This window comes from Sciurus carolinensis, chromosome 5 (genome assembly GCF_902686445.1).
Source record: "Sciurus carolinensis chromosome 5, mSciCar1.2, whole genome shotgun sequence".
NCBI lineage: Eukaryota > Metazoa > Chordata > Mammalia > Rodentia > Sciuridae > Sciurus > Sciurus carolinensis.
In genome coordinates, this window is record NC_062217.1 from 114027936 (window position 1) to 114042680 (window position 14745).

Sequence of the window (14745 nt, forward strand, 5' to 3'; positions counted from 1 at the left end):
TGCCTGATTGGAACAAGTACATAATCTTCAGAAGAAAGATAATGTCAGTTGTCTGAGATAACCTCCGCATATCCAGTGGAGTCTATATACAATTCTTTCTATGTTAGGTGCTCCCTACAAATGTTAGAGAACAGACCCCACCCCACCTGTGAAGGTTAGAGAAAAACCCTGGGGCTCAACTTGAGCAGCACAACAGCACAAGGTTCTATAATTTTAACGTCATTCAAATTTATTGAAATTTAATTAAATTGTGAGTAATTCAATGTGAGTGAAAATATTATTGTCCCATAGTATAGAGCAACCTGTGTAGGCTGTGGGATAATACAAAAAAAGACAGTACTGTCAGCTACAGGGATGCATGCCTGTAATTCCAGTGGCTAGGAGGCTAAGGCAGGAGGATAGAGAGTTCAAAGCCAACCTCAGCAAGGGCGAGGTGCAGTTCAGTGAGTCCCTGTCTCAAATAAATTACAAAATAGGGCTGGGGATGTGGCTCAGTTGTTGAGTGCCCCTGAGTTCAATCCCTGGTATCTCCCTTGCTCCCTTGCTCCCCCCGGAAAAAAAAAAAAAAAAAAAAAACACTAATGCACTAATGTACTCCAAAATCTTAGTATAGAATGGTGGTATGTATCAGTATTTGGGGCCTCTAGCAAATACTGGCCATAAGCATGGAGATATTCGGGCTTGTCTTTTTTCTTGCTATTGTTCTTTGGATTTACTGTCTTGTTTAAAAAGCTCTGCTCTTACTTTGCCTCTGTCCTCCCTCCAGGTAGTCCCAAATTATCCTCAGTCTTTTTCTAATAAAGTTTTATTTTAGTAAAGTCAATTATTTAACAAATCTAAAGTTACTTTTTTTTCTTTTTTTTCTTTTTTTTTTTTTGCGGTGCTGGGGATTGAACCCAGGGCCTTGTGCTTGCCTTGCAACTGAGCTCTACCAACTGAGCTATATCCCCAACCCTAAAGTTACTTTTTGATAGATGTATTTTGTATTTGAAATAAGGATCTAATTTTGATTTAATCATGCCCATTGAGAATAGACTGTTGCTATCACATTATACATAATACATGAGTGGGCATAAGAATGAACAAACTACTTAGTGGAAAAGAATAAAGAATGCAAATTTTATTACATATAAAATTCTCTCTTATGTGCCATTGACTAGATTGTCGATTCTTGTATCAATATTATATAATTTTTATATTCAGTTTCAATAGCTTATTTGGAAAGGTCCTTTTCATTATTCTTTTCCAAATATGGTCTCCCCAAAGAACTCAAAATTTATCTTGTAAAGTTCTAGAATCCCATTGTTGTTGCATCACATTTGTAACATGGGAAGTGTTTCATGTTTTGAATTGAGAGGTTTTCAATAAATTTCTTTTATCAATTCTTATCTTTAAACTTTTGATAAAGTTTTAGAATTTCTTTATAGGCCTTATACCTTTCTAATTATAACCAAATATAATTCAATCAAGTTTTTCCATATCCCTTTCCAACTAGTTTCTCATGTAGAGAAAAGCAAACTACTCTTATATATTTATATGTAACCATTTTATCAAATTTCTTATTAACTCAAATAATATTAATACAATGTCAACTTACTTAGGTATGTAATCATATTATCCTCAACGAAGAGTTTTTAATTTTCTCATTTCTAATATTTAAGGTACATATTTAGTTTTCTCTCTGTAATTTTTAGAACCTCTATAGTGTATAGAATTACAATAATGTTGCTAGCCATAGTTATTTTTATAATATAAACTCATATTTTATTACTATTGTGTTTAATATTATTTTCTATAGAGTATTTTTAAATCAGCTTGTATGAAAATAGCCATAGTACTTTTTCAGCTCTTGGTTTTTAGTAGAAATGACTATCATTTCACTATTCAAAATGTTTATTGTTCATTTTGGTAAATAGTCTCTTTCATGTTTAGCTACTTTTTCTATTTATTTACTGAGTCTTGCTGCCAAGTCTGCAAAGTACCTTTTTCACATTTATTCATATAATCATAAAATTTATGTCATTTAACTTGACATAAAATTATGTGAGAGTATTGATGATCCATTTTTTATTTCTGAATTTAATCTTCTTTGGTCATAATAATAGCTCATTATTTTTTAATACATAGCTAGATTCAATTTTCCAATATATATTTTAATTGTAAATTTTGCATCTGAACGTATTAGTGATTTTGGTTTATGATTTCTTTTTGCTCTTTCGGGGTTTATGTGTTGATTATGATTGCTTCTTAAAAATGAACTCTCTAAAGTCTAAAATTGTTAGACTAATACAGGATTTATGTGTTTTTATTATAATTTAATATTATAATTTAGAAATTCAAGTATAATACCATCTGGGCCTGGTGACTATATAAAAGCATGAGTTTATTTTGCATTTGGCCAGGTCCAGTTTTCCCCCCTTACCCCACTTAATTTTGATAACTTAAATTTTTCTAGAAAAATCATCCATTTCCTTGGAATTTTCATGTGTATTTCAACTGAATGTGGTATATATTTATTTTCTTTCTTTCTTAATTACAATACCAAAGATTTGCCTCTTTTATTTTATTCATATTTTAAGGAGTCATTTCTTATTCTTTCATTATTTTCTTTTTAAAACTATTTGCTCCTTTGCTTCATAGTGAAAAAGTGGCAAGATGAGTGAGGTACTGTCCTTGAGCATAAAGTTTAAGGAGATGCCAAAATCTCAGTAATTCAGACAAATCATGTTTTAATGCACTACTTAAAAAAAAAACAAAATTAATGCAAAAATATTGATGGATTAAATTTTAAAATAAAGATAGGATCATTATTACTGATTTTTTTTTTTTTGCCTCAGGCTCTAATATGGCTCAGCACTGCATTACTCCTTAGTTCATTTATTTTAAACTTGAAAAAAGCCTTTCAAAATCTGGCATTTGTAGACAGGCCTATGTTCTGTGTGACTAGGAAGCTCCTCTATAGTAGTTGGATAAAATATGTTATCATTCTTTTAATTATATCTGTTAAGAATTTTTTCTACATAAAATAGCACTGCTGTTAGATACAAACACACCTCTGAAAGCTTACATTCTAAAAAGAAGATACACACACACACACACACACACACATACAACACACACATACACACACACACTCCAATGTGGAATATTTTGGTGACATTAGATGAAAAAGGAATCAGAGAAAAAAATTATCTGGTAAATAATGCCAAGCTTCAAATTTTATTGCTCTTGGAATAACTGCTAAAATCCACCAGGTGGTGGAATAAAATGAGTTAACAGTGCAATTTAGCTTACATATTTTCCTAGTTAGAGATGTAATTTTACAGAGAAAGCCACAATTACATATCCACATTTTTAGTCTATTTATGAATTTTCTGTTATGTCTTTAATTCTTACAAATCAGAATGTATATGTTGAAAGATCAAAGATTTTTAGCCACCTAATGTTCTTTCTAGTGCAAGGCAGTATATAAACAAACAAAAAAGAGGCCTAGTTTAAATAGGTCCAAGAATAAAATTTAATAGAAAAGAAAAAAATCCTGAGGCAAACTCTACTAGAAGACAATTATTTTAAGCCTGAAAGTTTTAGTAAAAAATGTGGCACTAATATTAGGCGTCTTAGCTAGAATTATTATTGTCCAGAAGGTTAAGATGATTATATTCTCTTTCTTATAGCTCTTGGGTGGCCTACTTTTCTCCTATCCAGAGTTTTTTCAAATCAAATAAATTGATCTGAATCTCTCTGTAATTCACTTCTCTTATATATTTATTATTAATAATGACAGCAATCTTGAATGTATGAAAACATATAAAATAATTTTAAATATGGATCTGAATTTAGGCTCAAATGACTTGCCTCAAGACATAAAGTTAATCAGTAGTCAAACCCTCATGTGATCCTGCTCTAAATGTTGTCCTTCATCGCACTCTACTACCTAACACTGTCATCCTGTGATGAAGAGAAATTCTGTTAGCAACCTGTGTTGACATACCAGGATCTGCAGTTCTAAAAGAAGTCAAAAATTGAGTGTCCCTGAGGAATTTATAATTGAATGGGATTGACAGAGATAACTGTATTTTACTGCTAATAAAAGGAATATAATGAAAACATTTAAAAAATATATAGCCATGTATTGGGACCCAGAAGAGTATCCTATATAAAAATGGAGTGATTTGATTCAATTTACAAGTATCTGAGGGACCAATAGGTGCAAAGTGCTAAAAAATGCTCAACTATTTTTTTTCATGGTCATGCATGCCTATAATCCTAGCACTTTGGAAGACTGAGGAAAGAGGATTGCAAGTTCAAGTTCAGCCTTGGCAACTAAGCAAGACCCTTTCTCAAAATCAAAAAGGGTTAGGGATGATCAGTGATGAAGCACACCTGAGTTCAATCCCCAATACCCAAACTAAAATAAAACAAAATATTTTTCTTAATGTGTTTATAATTTCGTCATATGACTTAGTTTAAGGTTAATTTGCTCATCCTTAGATTATAAAAAGATGGCTAATCATGTTGTATATTTTATTTCAAAACTAATTTTTAAAATAAAAATACAATAAAATAAAAGTACAATATAATAGCCTAATATTTTAATTACAAACACTGAACCAATAACCATTACTAATAAGCCCTAACTTTGAGATTCTTCTACTATTGGAAAGGAATAAAAGAAACGTTTTGGATGTGATCCGGTCAATAGCAAAGCATGTCCTTATTGCCTTTATTTATCGGAGCACATTCACATGGAAGGTTTAATAACTATTTGGTGAATTTAAAAACATCTGGTCTGTTTCTCCCCAGATCTCACAGTCCTTAATGTTGTGTATCACCTGTCTCCCATCTATTTCACAGCTTCCTCTTCCATCTCCCATTGACAATCCTGCTCTGGATTTGGACAATGTCATTCATTTTCGCACTTGCAGTTGACTCCTAAAACATCTTTAAGCTTGACCTTTCTGACCCAGCATTTCTAATTAACTTCTAAATATTTCTACCTTGCTATGCATACTCTCCTTAAACTCAACCATTGAAATTAAACTTAACTTTTACCTTTTTAAAACCAGTCTCTTTTTTTTTTTTTTCTTTTTTGGCACCAGGGATTGAACTCAGGGGCACTCAACCACTGAGCCACATCCCCAGCCCTTTTTTTTTTTTGTATTTTACTTACAGACAGGGTCTCACCAGGTTACTTGGGTCCTTGCTAAGTTGCTGAGGCTGGCTTTGAACTCACATCCTCCTGCCTCAACCTCCTGAGCTGCTGGGATTACAGGTGTGAGCCACTGTGCCTGGCTTATCTCATCTTCTAACTTGCTTATTTTTATAGGTGTAACTAGGGTGCTATATGGAGATGTGTAGGTGGTACTCTGAACACATGCACTTGGCTGAGATGTTGTTGATGGATGAAAGTATATTTACATGTGATGTGCTCCTGCACAGGGTTGCACCAGCTTTGGGAAAGGTCTTTTTTCATCTCTACCTCTTGAAAGGATAGCTTTGTTGCGTTCATACAAAGGCAACACGTGTTGTTGAAAGTCCCAAAATCTCCACCATTTTTTCCAAGTCGCCTATTTCAGAAATTCAGAATGTCCATTCTTTCTTCCCTCTTTCAGTCCTCCATAATATAATATGCTGCATTCACTCCTTTATATTCATCTATACTGCCGGGATGCCAATGCAGCCCAATGCTTCATCTCCAAACTGTTTTAATGACCTCTCTTCATTTAACTCTTCTCTGGGTCATTTTTTGCTCCGTCTTTTCCTTTATCCTGCTACAGATTACCATTCCTTAAGGTACAATTTTATCTTGTCATTTCACTGCTCAAAAATTTTATGGGTTCCCTTTTGCCTGTATTATTAAGAGAAAAAACAACTTGTCAGCTTGTCATTCTTCAACCAGCCAGGGTCTAAAATATTTATGGTCCCTTGCACAATATCTTGCACTTTGTAAGCACTCACTAAATATTTGTTGACTCATTCAATTTACTATTGCCTGTAATATGTTCCCAATGCTCACTGCCCACCTAAGTCCACTTCATCTCAGCATGCCCTTGATACCACTGTGAACTGCTTGCATTTATGGATCCCATGTTCTGTCTACATAACCTTGGTGTTGCTGATTCATTTACCTGGGGCATCATCTTGCCTTGTTGTAGCAGTTCTTCCTGGACTCCCCCTCTGCAGACATTCTTTATCATGTCCCTGTCCTCATCCCTTCTGTAAGACTGACTGCCCCATTTATTATAGCTCACTTATCATGTTCTTCTCTTGTTTTAATCAACGTTGGTTTGTTCCTCATAATAGATGTTAGCAAGTCTTTCTTACTCACCTTTGCTTCCTCTTGAGCCCCAAGTTCAAGGAGGAATACGAAGGTGTTCAGTAAATATTTGTTGAAACCTAATTCATTACTCATGTCCAATAAATTTTACATATGTCCAATAAATAGACTGACCAGTTACTTAACTTCGGGAAAGTGATACCATCACATAACAATGGAAAAGTAAACAGATTATCTAAGAGACCAGTGTTTTCAATTTTTTTTCTGACAGTAACTAGGCCTCAGGAAGAACAAATTTTGATATTATTAGAATTAATATGTAATGCATGAGATTGAAATAACTCATTTCATTTTTTTGATAGAAAAATACTGAATTGCAGGAGCATGAAAAGATTCTGTCTTCAGATTTTCTTACAAATGCCCAAATCACTGATTTGCTAAAAGAAAATGTTGATGGAGTTCAAGAGTAAGTACTTCAATATTACAGTCAAATATAGAATGATTTTAACTCTTCATATGTAAATTACTATGATATTATAAATTTTCTTCAAAATATTTGTTATATTGTGCACTGAAATATATTCAGACTCTAGAACACATATTTTTAAAAATAACTGACTTTCTGCACTGCCCAGCAATCTTTTTTATGGGGAGAAATCCACTGAAAATCAATTTGCTGATACTAACCAAGAGTAGGGATTTACTATTAAATGCAGCCTCCAACATATGCCATCTTCCACTTCTTTTCTTTCTCATTCATAGAATGGTAAATATGCACTAGAACCTATAGGGTTGTGTTTTCTGTAATATTAATTGTCAATATATTTTATTATTTTGGAAATCCTGAATATTAGCCATCCACCTGTGATTATTATAACAAAAATGAAGCTATGCTACCTACCCTGTTTGCATACACACATTGCTTAAAAATGTAAATATAACTCAATTTATAGGCCATAATTCTAGCATAAGTCCTTCTCATTTATTTCTACAGTAGATCATGTATTGAGAACATTAGTCAAATATATCAAACAATTTCTTAAAATATATTTTTAGTTATCACTTGTTTAAAAAACTATCTTACTTTAAAATGAAAGCTCACAATGTATGGAGGTGTGGGATGAGGTGCTGGACCACTGTCTTTCTGTCTAGTCTCTGCATGCCAATCCTCAGGACACAAGGTGCTGTGGACCATATGGACAAATAGATAATAACTGTATCAGTGGTTATCAGTGGCAAATCATAGAAATATTATAGAATAGAGCAATTTGCTATTAAGAAGGAGACATGACAGATGTACTAACTGGAAGATAAATCTAAATAGAGAAGACTTATGGAGAGCAGGAGAATAACACTGAAAGGTCTTTTCCCATGATGCTCTTCACCCCAGCCAACCCTGCAGACTGCTAGAAAGTGTGACCTGTGATTCAGTCATGCTGCCTACAATCAGAAAATTTAAATTCTCACAGATTCTTAAAAACTGTTTCATGATAACTTTACCATTTTTATAGAAATGAGTGTTCACTGGAATTCAGATTCTTAGTGTGAAATTGCAAAAATGCATTCATTGTATTGATGTCACTGATTGTGTTCCCATGTAAAATATCATTTTCCATTTCCAGGTAACCCCAAATACTATTAAACAATGCAGTGCAAGACAATATGTGTCTATTACTAGGCAAAAGTAATAAAATATAAATGACAGGTGTTTAATAGTTTACTATTTACTTGTATTAAATGTTAGGTAAAAGATGAAATATTTAATGCAATTATGTTAAATAATATGTATTGTTGCTTTTTAGAACTGTTTCTTATCACCTCATTGTATTGTGTATTGTACTTTATGTGATGAATTTTTTAAATTTAGGTTTAAAAAATATTTTTTAATCTCTAGGTGATGAGGACCAGGAAAAAGTAAATGATACAGTAGGTAATGCAGAAATTGGCAATATAAAAACATAGGTTCAATAGCAGGTTGACTTTCTAGACTGTCTCATTAATGTAGAAATTACCTGAAGCAGTCTCAAATTTTAGGATATCATCTTTGGATGAATGACATCAGTGTTGTTAGGAATCATTTCTTTGTAATTTATTTTAGGTGCCTTTATATGATTTTTGTACAGTAATCCTGAAATATTTGCAATTAATAATTTACTTCCAGTTTAAAATAGCACTATTGTAAATGGGAATTGCATGCTTTTCAAAATGACAGAAATATTATTTAGGCATCCTGTCACCAAGTGACAGACTATGCCAAAATCATGCTATATACAAAGCTATAAGCCAATTTAAAAAAAATCAGTATATTTCCCTACCTTTTGAAATTAAGAATTCCCTCCATGAAAGCAGCAGTCAGATTAAACATTATCAATAAACTTATTTTTGGAATATACTTTAAACAGTTAAATATCTGGGTATATTTCTTATGACCTAGCTGCTATCACTTATAATATTTTTAATGTAACCCTAACTTTATTTACATATTTATCCCAAATCCTTTTCTAAAAAAGATGGGGGGACTAAATTAAATATAACTTTATAAACACAGAAATAACAATGAGGCATCTTTTAATAACCTTTATGTAGCTGGGCCTCTATGAGCAATTTAGTACTTCCTTCAGACTATTTCTTCATGTTATCATACTTTGAGAATTAAAATACATCCAATTTCAAGAACATGCAAGATTAAGGTAATGATTTTACTGAAATACTTGGCAAGACAAAGTAGATAGTACATCATCTATCACTGTAGCAAAACTTACTAAAACACTATTAAACATCTTTATTTTTGCTTACTTTCTCTAGCACTATATCTGTGTCCATCTCTCTTTTCTCCCTTGTTCCATCTCCCCTTGTGTCCAGAGAAGAGGTTTACAAATTTGCGAGTAAAATGCATGGAAACTTTGCATCCAAACTTCAGTAGTATCTTGCTCCAAATGTTTCCTGGCATAATCTGCTTTGAAGTGAAATGACTGAACAAACAAGACAAATGATAAACACGTATTAGCCCTATGGTTCAAATTACAGAGAAGATTCAAAGGGAAAGGGGTAGAGGGAGGTCAAAGAGATTCACCAAAATAATTTAGAAAAGTAGTTATCTTCATTCAAATGCAAACATTGAAAAATAAAAATAGAAGTCAAAGGACATATACAAATATTCAGGCCAGATATTTTATTAACAAAACTTAGCATGCAGATGGCAGATGAGAGAAACTGAGAAGGAAAAATAACGGCTAGTAGCAGAAAATGTTAGGCAAAAACCAATGATCAGAAAGGACCTCAATTTTACAAAACAAGTGATTGAAGAAGAGATGATAAAATATGTAAATAAGAAAATTTTAGAACTAAAGCAGGGAACTAAGTATAAGAAATAAACCAATATAGAGTTTACCTAGTTGAAAATCAAGTCAATAATTATAATGTAACACAGATTTAAGAAAACATGAAAATGAAGATTAAAGCAATTAGAAGATATTAGAATATACATCTGACATAATCAATCAGAAAATAATTTAAACTTCATAAATATTTCAATTTTAATATTAAAATAGAATAAAACTACATGTATTGCTTATTTCTGGATTAAAGTCACACACAGAAGAAAATAATTGAACAGGCTCCAGACTTCTCTTTAGTCATTTCAGGCAACAGAAATCGGTGAAGTTGACAAATCATCAGAACTTAGGGAGTCAAAAGAATGTGATTCCTGAATAAAAGTTATTGGTCTTTTTCTGTTTTTATTTGTATCTTGGGTGTCAGGTTAAGAAATTTTGAGCTTCTCGAATATCAGAAATATATTTTTCTATTAAAAGTTTATAATATTTACTACTAGCATTTAAATCTTTAACCTACCTGGATTTTATTTTAATTTATAAGGTAGAGTAGTATGCTATTTTCCATATGGATAGAGTTTTCCCAGCACCATTGAGTCCATACTTCCCCCATTGAATTGAAATACTACCTCTCTCATATACCAAGCTCATATATATATTTACCCTTTTTAATTTTTGTTCAACAGAAGAAAAGGAATCACTTCTTAGTTGTGAATTAATAAATAATCAAAAGTGGTCACCACAGAAAAATAATCATAGAGAAATTTCATATACTGAATAGCAGTACATGGTATTATAGGAAAGTGGGTAAAATTACAAGGATTGCCTAGAATAATCAGAACTCCCTTTTGGTTTTGAGGTGTACCCTGAAACCAGTGAGTATGAAATGGATATTGGAGAATTAATTAAACACATATCAGTGTAAACTACTTGTTCCCAAACTTGTTTAATCCCCTTGTATTTATTACTCTGATCATACAGTTTATGTTAATATTATGAAGGTCTTCCTTTTCTTAAGATGGCAGTGTAAAACTCTCACACATATACTCCCCCTGCCCCACCCGCAAATCACATAAAAACCACAAGGAAATACCAATTCTATCTTTGTCAAAGCAAAAAGATTGAAGCCCAAACTACAAAATATGAAGACGAATGCTATGACATGATGAAACAACCAGAAGTGCAGGAGAAAATATAAGTAAGATACACATAATTGTAGATCTTAGAATGGGTTAAAAAATATATTTATTCTCCCCAAAGGATAAAACCCCAAGTTGCCATTCCAAGAACCCTTATTTAGCGGCAGGACCCGGATGTTCAGGCTTGGAGCAGATACTTTCTGAATCACAGGAAGCAGCCTGTTTATTTGATGGTAAAGAGACCCTATCCAGGCTGTGTGCTTCTTTCCTCCACTAATTAAAATGAAAAGTAAATATTAGAATAATTGGCAGAAAGATACTCAAACAGCAAAGACCTACTAGTTAATAACATGGACAAGTCTCCACCTTCACTGTATTTCCCAAATGTAGCTATCCAAGGACAAAAACTGACTTCATTCAAAGATAAGTAATGAACAAAGAATATGCATACAAAAACAGATAATGCAAGGGAAAAAAGAGGAAACTCATAGGAAAAAAAGTAGCAGGTAAAGAAAATGCACCAGAAAGATATAGGCTTGAGCAGAAAAAAATCTGATCAAATATTTCATAATGAATTTTTAAAACTTACAAAGCAATCACAGGAACATACAACATATAAAAATCAAGGAAGAGATAATAAGAAATTAAAGGCTAATAAAACATATTTTTAAAACATAGAAAAGGAAAAATCTTGCTAAATTTAAGATGAAATTTATAGTAGTCGATGGAAGAAATAACACTGCTCATACAAGCTAATGAATGAACAGAAGACTGTAATGAGAAGTATACAAAATGAAAAAGGAAATGTATTTTAAAATATAAAATAAAGTTAAATTGTAGCTATGAATAAAATTAATAAAACATACCTTACTAGAATTTTAAAAAGAGAAATACAGCAGAATATTTAACACTCTAGTTCCAGAATGTTTTAAGAAACATAATTGTGAAAAGAAGAGATACTAAATTTCAGAGGGAAAAAAAAAATTCTAGAAATCAAAGAAAGAAGAAGGAAGTAAAGGGGGAGGAATATAATTAGAAAATAAAGAGGAACAAAAGGATACAAAATACAGTTTTCTCTTTTGAATGCTGTTTGACTTTATGGATAATTATAAAACTGGATATTTAGGGCTAGGGATATAGCTCAGTTGGTAGAGTGCTTGCCTCGCAAGCACAAGGCCCTGAGTTCAATACCCAGCACTGCAAAAAAAAAAAAAAAAAAAAAAAAAAAAAAAAAAAAAAAAAAACAGCACCGCCAAAAAGAAAAAAAAAAAAAAACTGAATATTTTTTGATTATGAGCATTATGGAATTTTCATTCAAGAAAAATATTTGTTTTCAAAAAGGAACTGTTCAGTAGTTAATCTGATACAGTATCTGGATTTTCTTTTGTTACAGAAAAATGGGCATGTTTTTGAATTTCAGACATCTTCAAACTTGTTTAAAGGAAGGCATTCTACTAGATTATTATGTGTCTGGATTTTTGTGGGCTAAAGGATTGGACTTTTCTATTACTCAATATTCAAAATTTATGACTTTACTGGATATGTTGCTTCATAATCTTAGAAGTAAGTACATCATTTTTCTCTTTTCTAAGAAAGAAGAATTTAGCCTACCATCTGAATGAATGCTCTTCAGAAAAAGTTCCTGAATTTATTGTAATTTCTTCAATGAAAATAATGGTTTTTCCCCCACTCTGGTTATAGCAAAGATATGGCTCCTATGTTTATTGAATTGTAAATCTTCAAATAATGCTTAACAAGACTGCAGTTCTCAATAATCAATTTTTTTGCAAAGATATGCTAATTTCATTTAAGAGTCTTGTCAATGCCATCACCCTTCAATTAGCTGGGGACTTTCTATGTTATATACATATAAAACAACTTTTTTTGAACCCAGGGATGCTTAACCACTGAACCACATTCCCAGCCCATTTTTTAATTTTATTTTGAGATAGGGTCTAGCTAAGTTGCTGAGGCTGACCTGGAACTTGTGATCCTCCTGCCTCAGACTCCCCAGTCTCTGGGATTACAGGTGTGCACCACCACACTCAACTTCTGTGATATTCTTGCAACTCTTTTGTTTATCTAAAACTCTCTGGAATTAAAAGTTTTCGTAAGTATTTCCAAAACTCTCTGTGTATTGTGTAGAAGACTACATATCATTAAGTAAAGTGAAGAATTGGGTGCTTTTGTTTATAAAAGACATAAAAATAAGAATTTAGATGTTTTTGGATATACACAAAGAAATGCAGATAAATACAAAAGAATACAGAAAAAAGCTCATAATTAAAATTACCTGTTGAGAAAAGTCATAGGAACTGGGCATTTGGACAAGGGTTGAAGGAAGTATTTTCTCAATATTATCTCCATGTTTATACCTTGAAAATGAATATATGATCCATAAAAAATTTTTAATTCAATTTTAAAAGAGAATATATGACATGACAGTCCAAATCTTTGAATCTCTAAGCAGAATATCAATGAATTAGAAAGAGAATAAAGAAGAGGAAATATTTTTGTGAATCTCAAGATTCTCAGTTTGAGAAAGTATATGCATCTCAGACTTTTTCCACACCTTATAATTGAAAGGGGAAACTTTTCATTGCTGTTATCAGTTAAAAAATGAATTTCTAAAACTTGAGTAGAAGTCATCCAACTATTCATAAACCATGAGAATCTCATGGATGTTAACAAAGTTACAGTCATAATCAGTAAAGAATGTAATTTCAGTATGCTTACAGATTAAAGGAGATCAAGTATGTCTACATTTAAACTAAGTGGTGGTGGAGTTCTGCACACATGCTTGTCCCTCCCACTCACTCACAGCTTACTGTAAAAGCACTGGAGAGTGCGCAGTCTAGGATTGTTGTCCTGTGGCCCATTCAGTATGGATCTACTGGTTAGCCTCAGTTTTTTATTTGATCTTTGCCTGGAATTTGTACTGCATATTCACAAGGCATTCTGCAGACAAACCACCTAGAATCAAATGGGATCAACCCCCAAAATTATATGGAATACCAGATTTGTAGATTTAGCCCTTGGGAATCCAACCAACTATAGATAGAAAACATTTAAAAACAATTGTGCATATTACTGAACATGTTTAGACTTTTTTTTTTTTTAATGGTACTGGGGATTGAACCCAGGATTGCTTTACCACTGAGCCGCATCCACAGTTCTTTTTAATTTTTATTTTGAGACAGAGTCTCACTAAGTTGCTTAGTTAGGGCCTTGTTAAATTGCTGAGGCTGGCTATGAACTTGCAATTCTCCTGCCTCAGCCTCCTGAGCCACTGGGATTATAGGCGTGCTCCACCATGCCCGACTCAGACTTTTTCTCCAAGTCATCATCCCCTAAACAATACAGTGTAACAACAACTTAGAGTTTACATTGTATACGGAATTATATGTAATCTAGAGATGATTTAAAGTATACAGAAGAATATGTGTAAGTTCTGTACAAATACTACACCACTGCATTTAAGGGTCTTGAACATCTGCAAATATTGTTATCTTTGGTGGGTTCCAGAACCAATCCTCTTGGATCCTGAAGAACAATTTCATACATTTGGAGGTCTAGTTTTTCTAGCATCTGACCAAAGACCAACTATAAAGTGTATTAACTAGATATGTGGCCTTTACCCAGGTCCATAGGCATAGATTAACATCCTGGTGTATAACATGATTACTAGTACGTAACTATAGGATCCTAATTTCCTGTGATGCTAAATTGCTTTCCCCAAAATGTAAATAATAATAACAAATAGCATTTATGCATAATTAACTTGTGCCAGACATAGTACCAATAGCTTTATAAAGAACATCTTATTGAATTCACACAAAACCTTTGAGAAAAACAAAGTTCCATGGAATCGAAGAACTCTGTAAGGTCATATAAAGGCAACCTCCACAAATGAGATTCTACCTTCCTAACTACTGTATCAAATAATCCTGGCTTTGGGCTGAAGCATCATACCACATAATTTGCTAGGATGTGCATC

General features: G+C 32.5%; 1 protein-coding gene across 2 annotated transcripts in view; it reads left to right on the plus strand.

Moving 5' to 3' along the window:
* The window catches only part of Cabcoco1 (ciliary associated calcium binding coiled-coil 1), a 133623-nt gene that overhangs the window by 31182 nt on the left and 87696 nt on the right, over window positions 1-14745 (plus strand). For both annotated transcript variants that reach the window (XM_047554243.1, XM_047554242.1), the window contains 2 exons: window positions 6640-6743; window positions 12142-12311. In XM_047554243.1, coding sequence (XP_047410199.1) covers window positions 6640-6743; window positions 12142-12311 — 274 coding nt within the window. The remainder of the gene's footprint in view (window positions 1-6639; window positions 6744-12141; window positions 12312-14745) is intronic.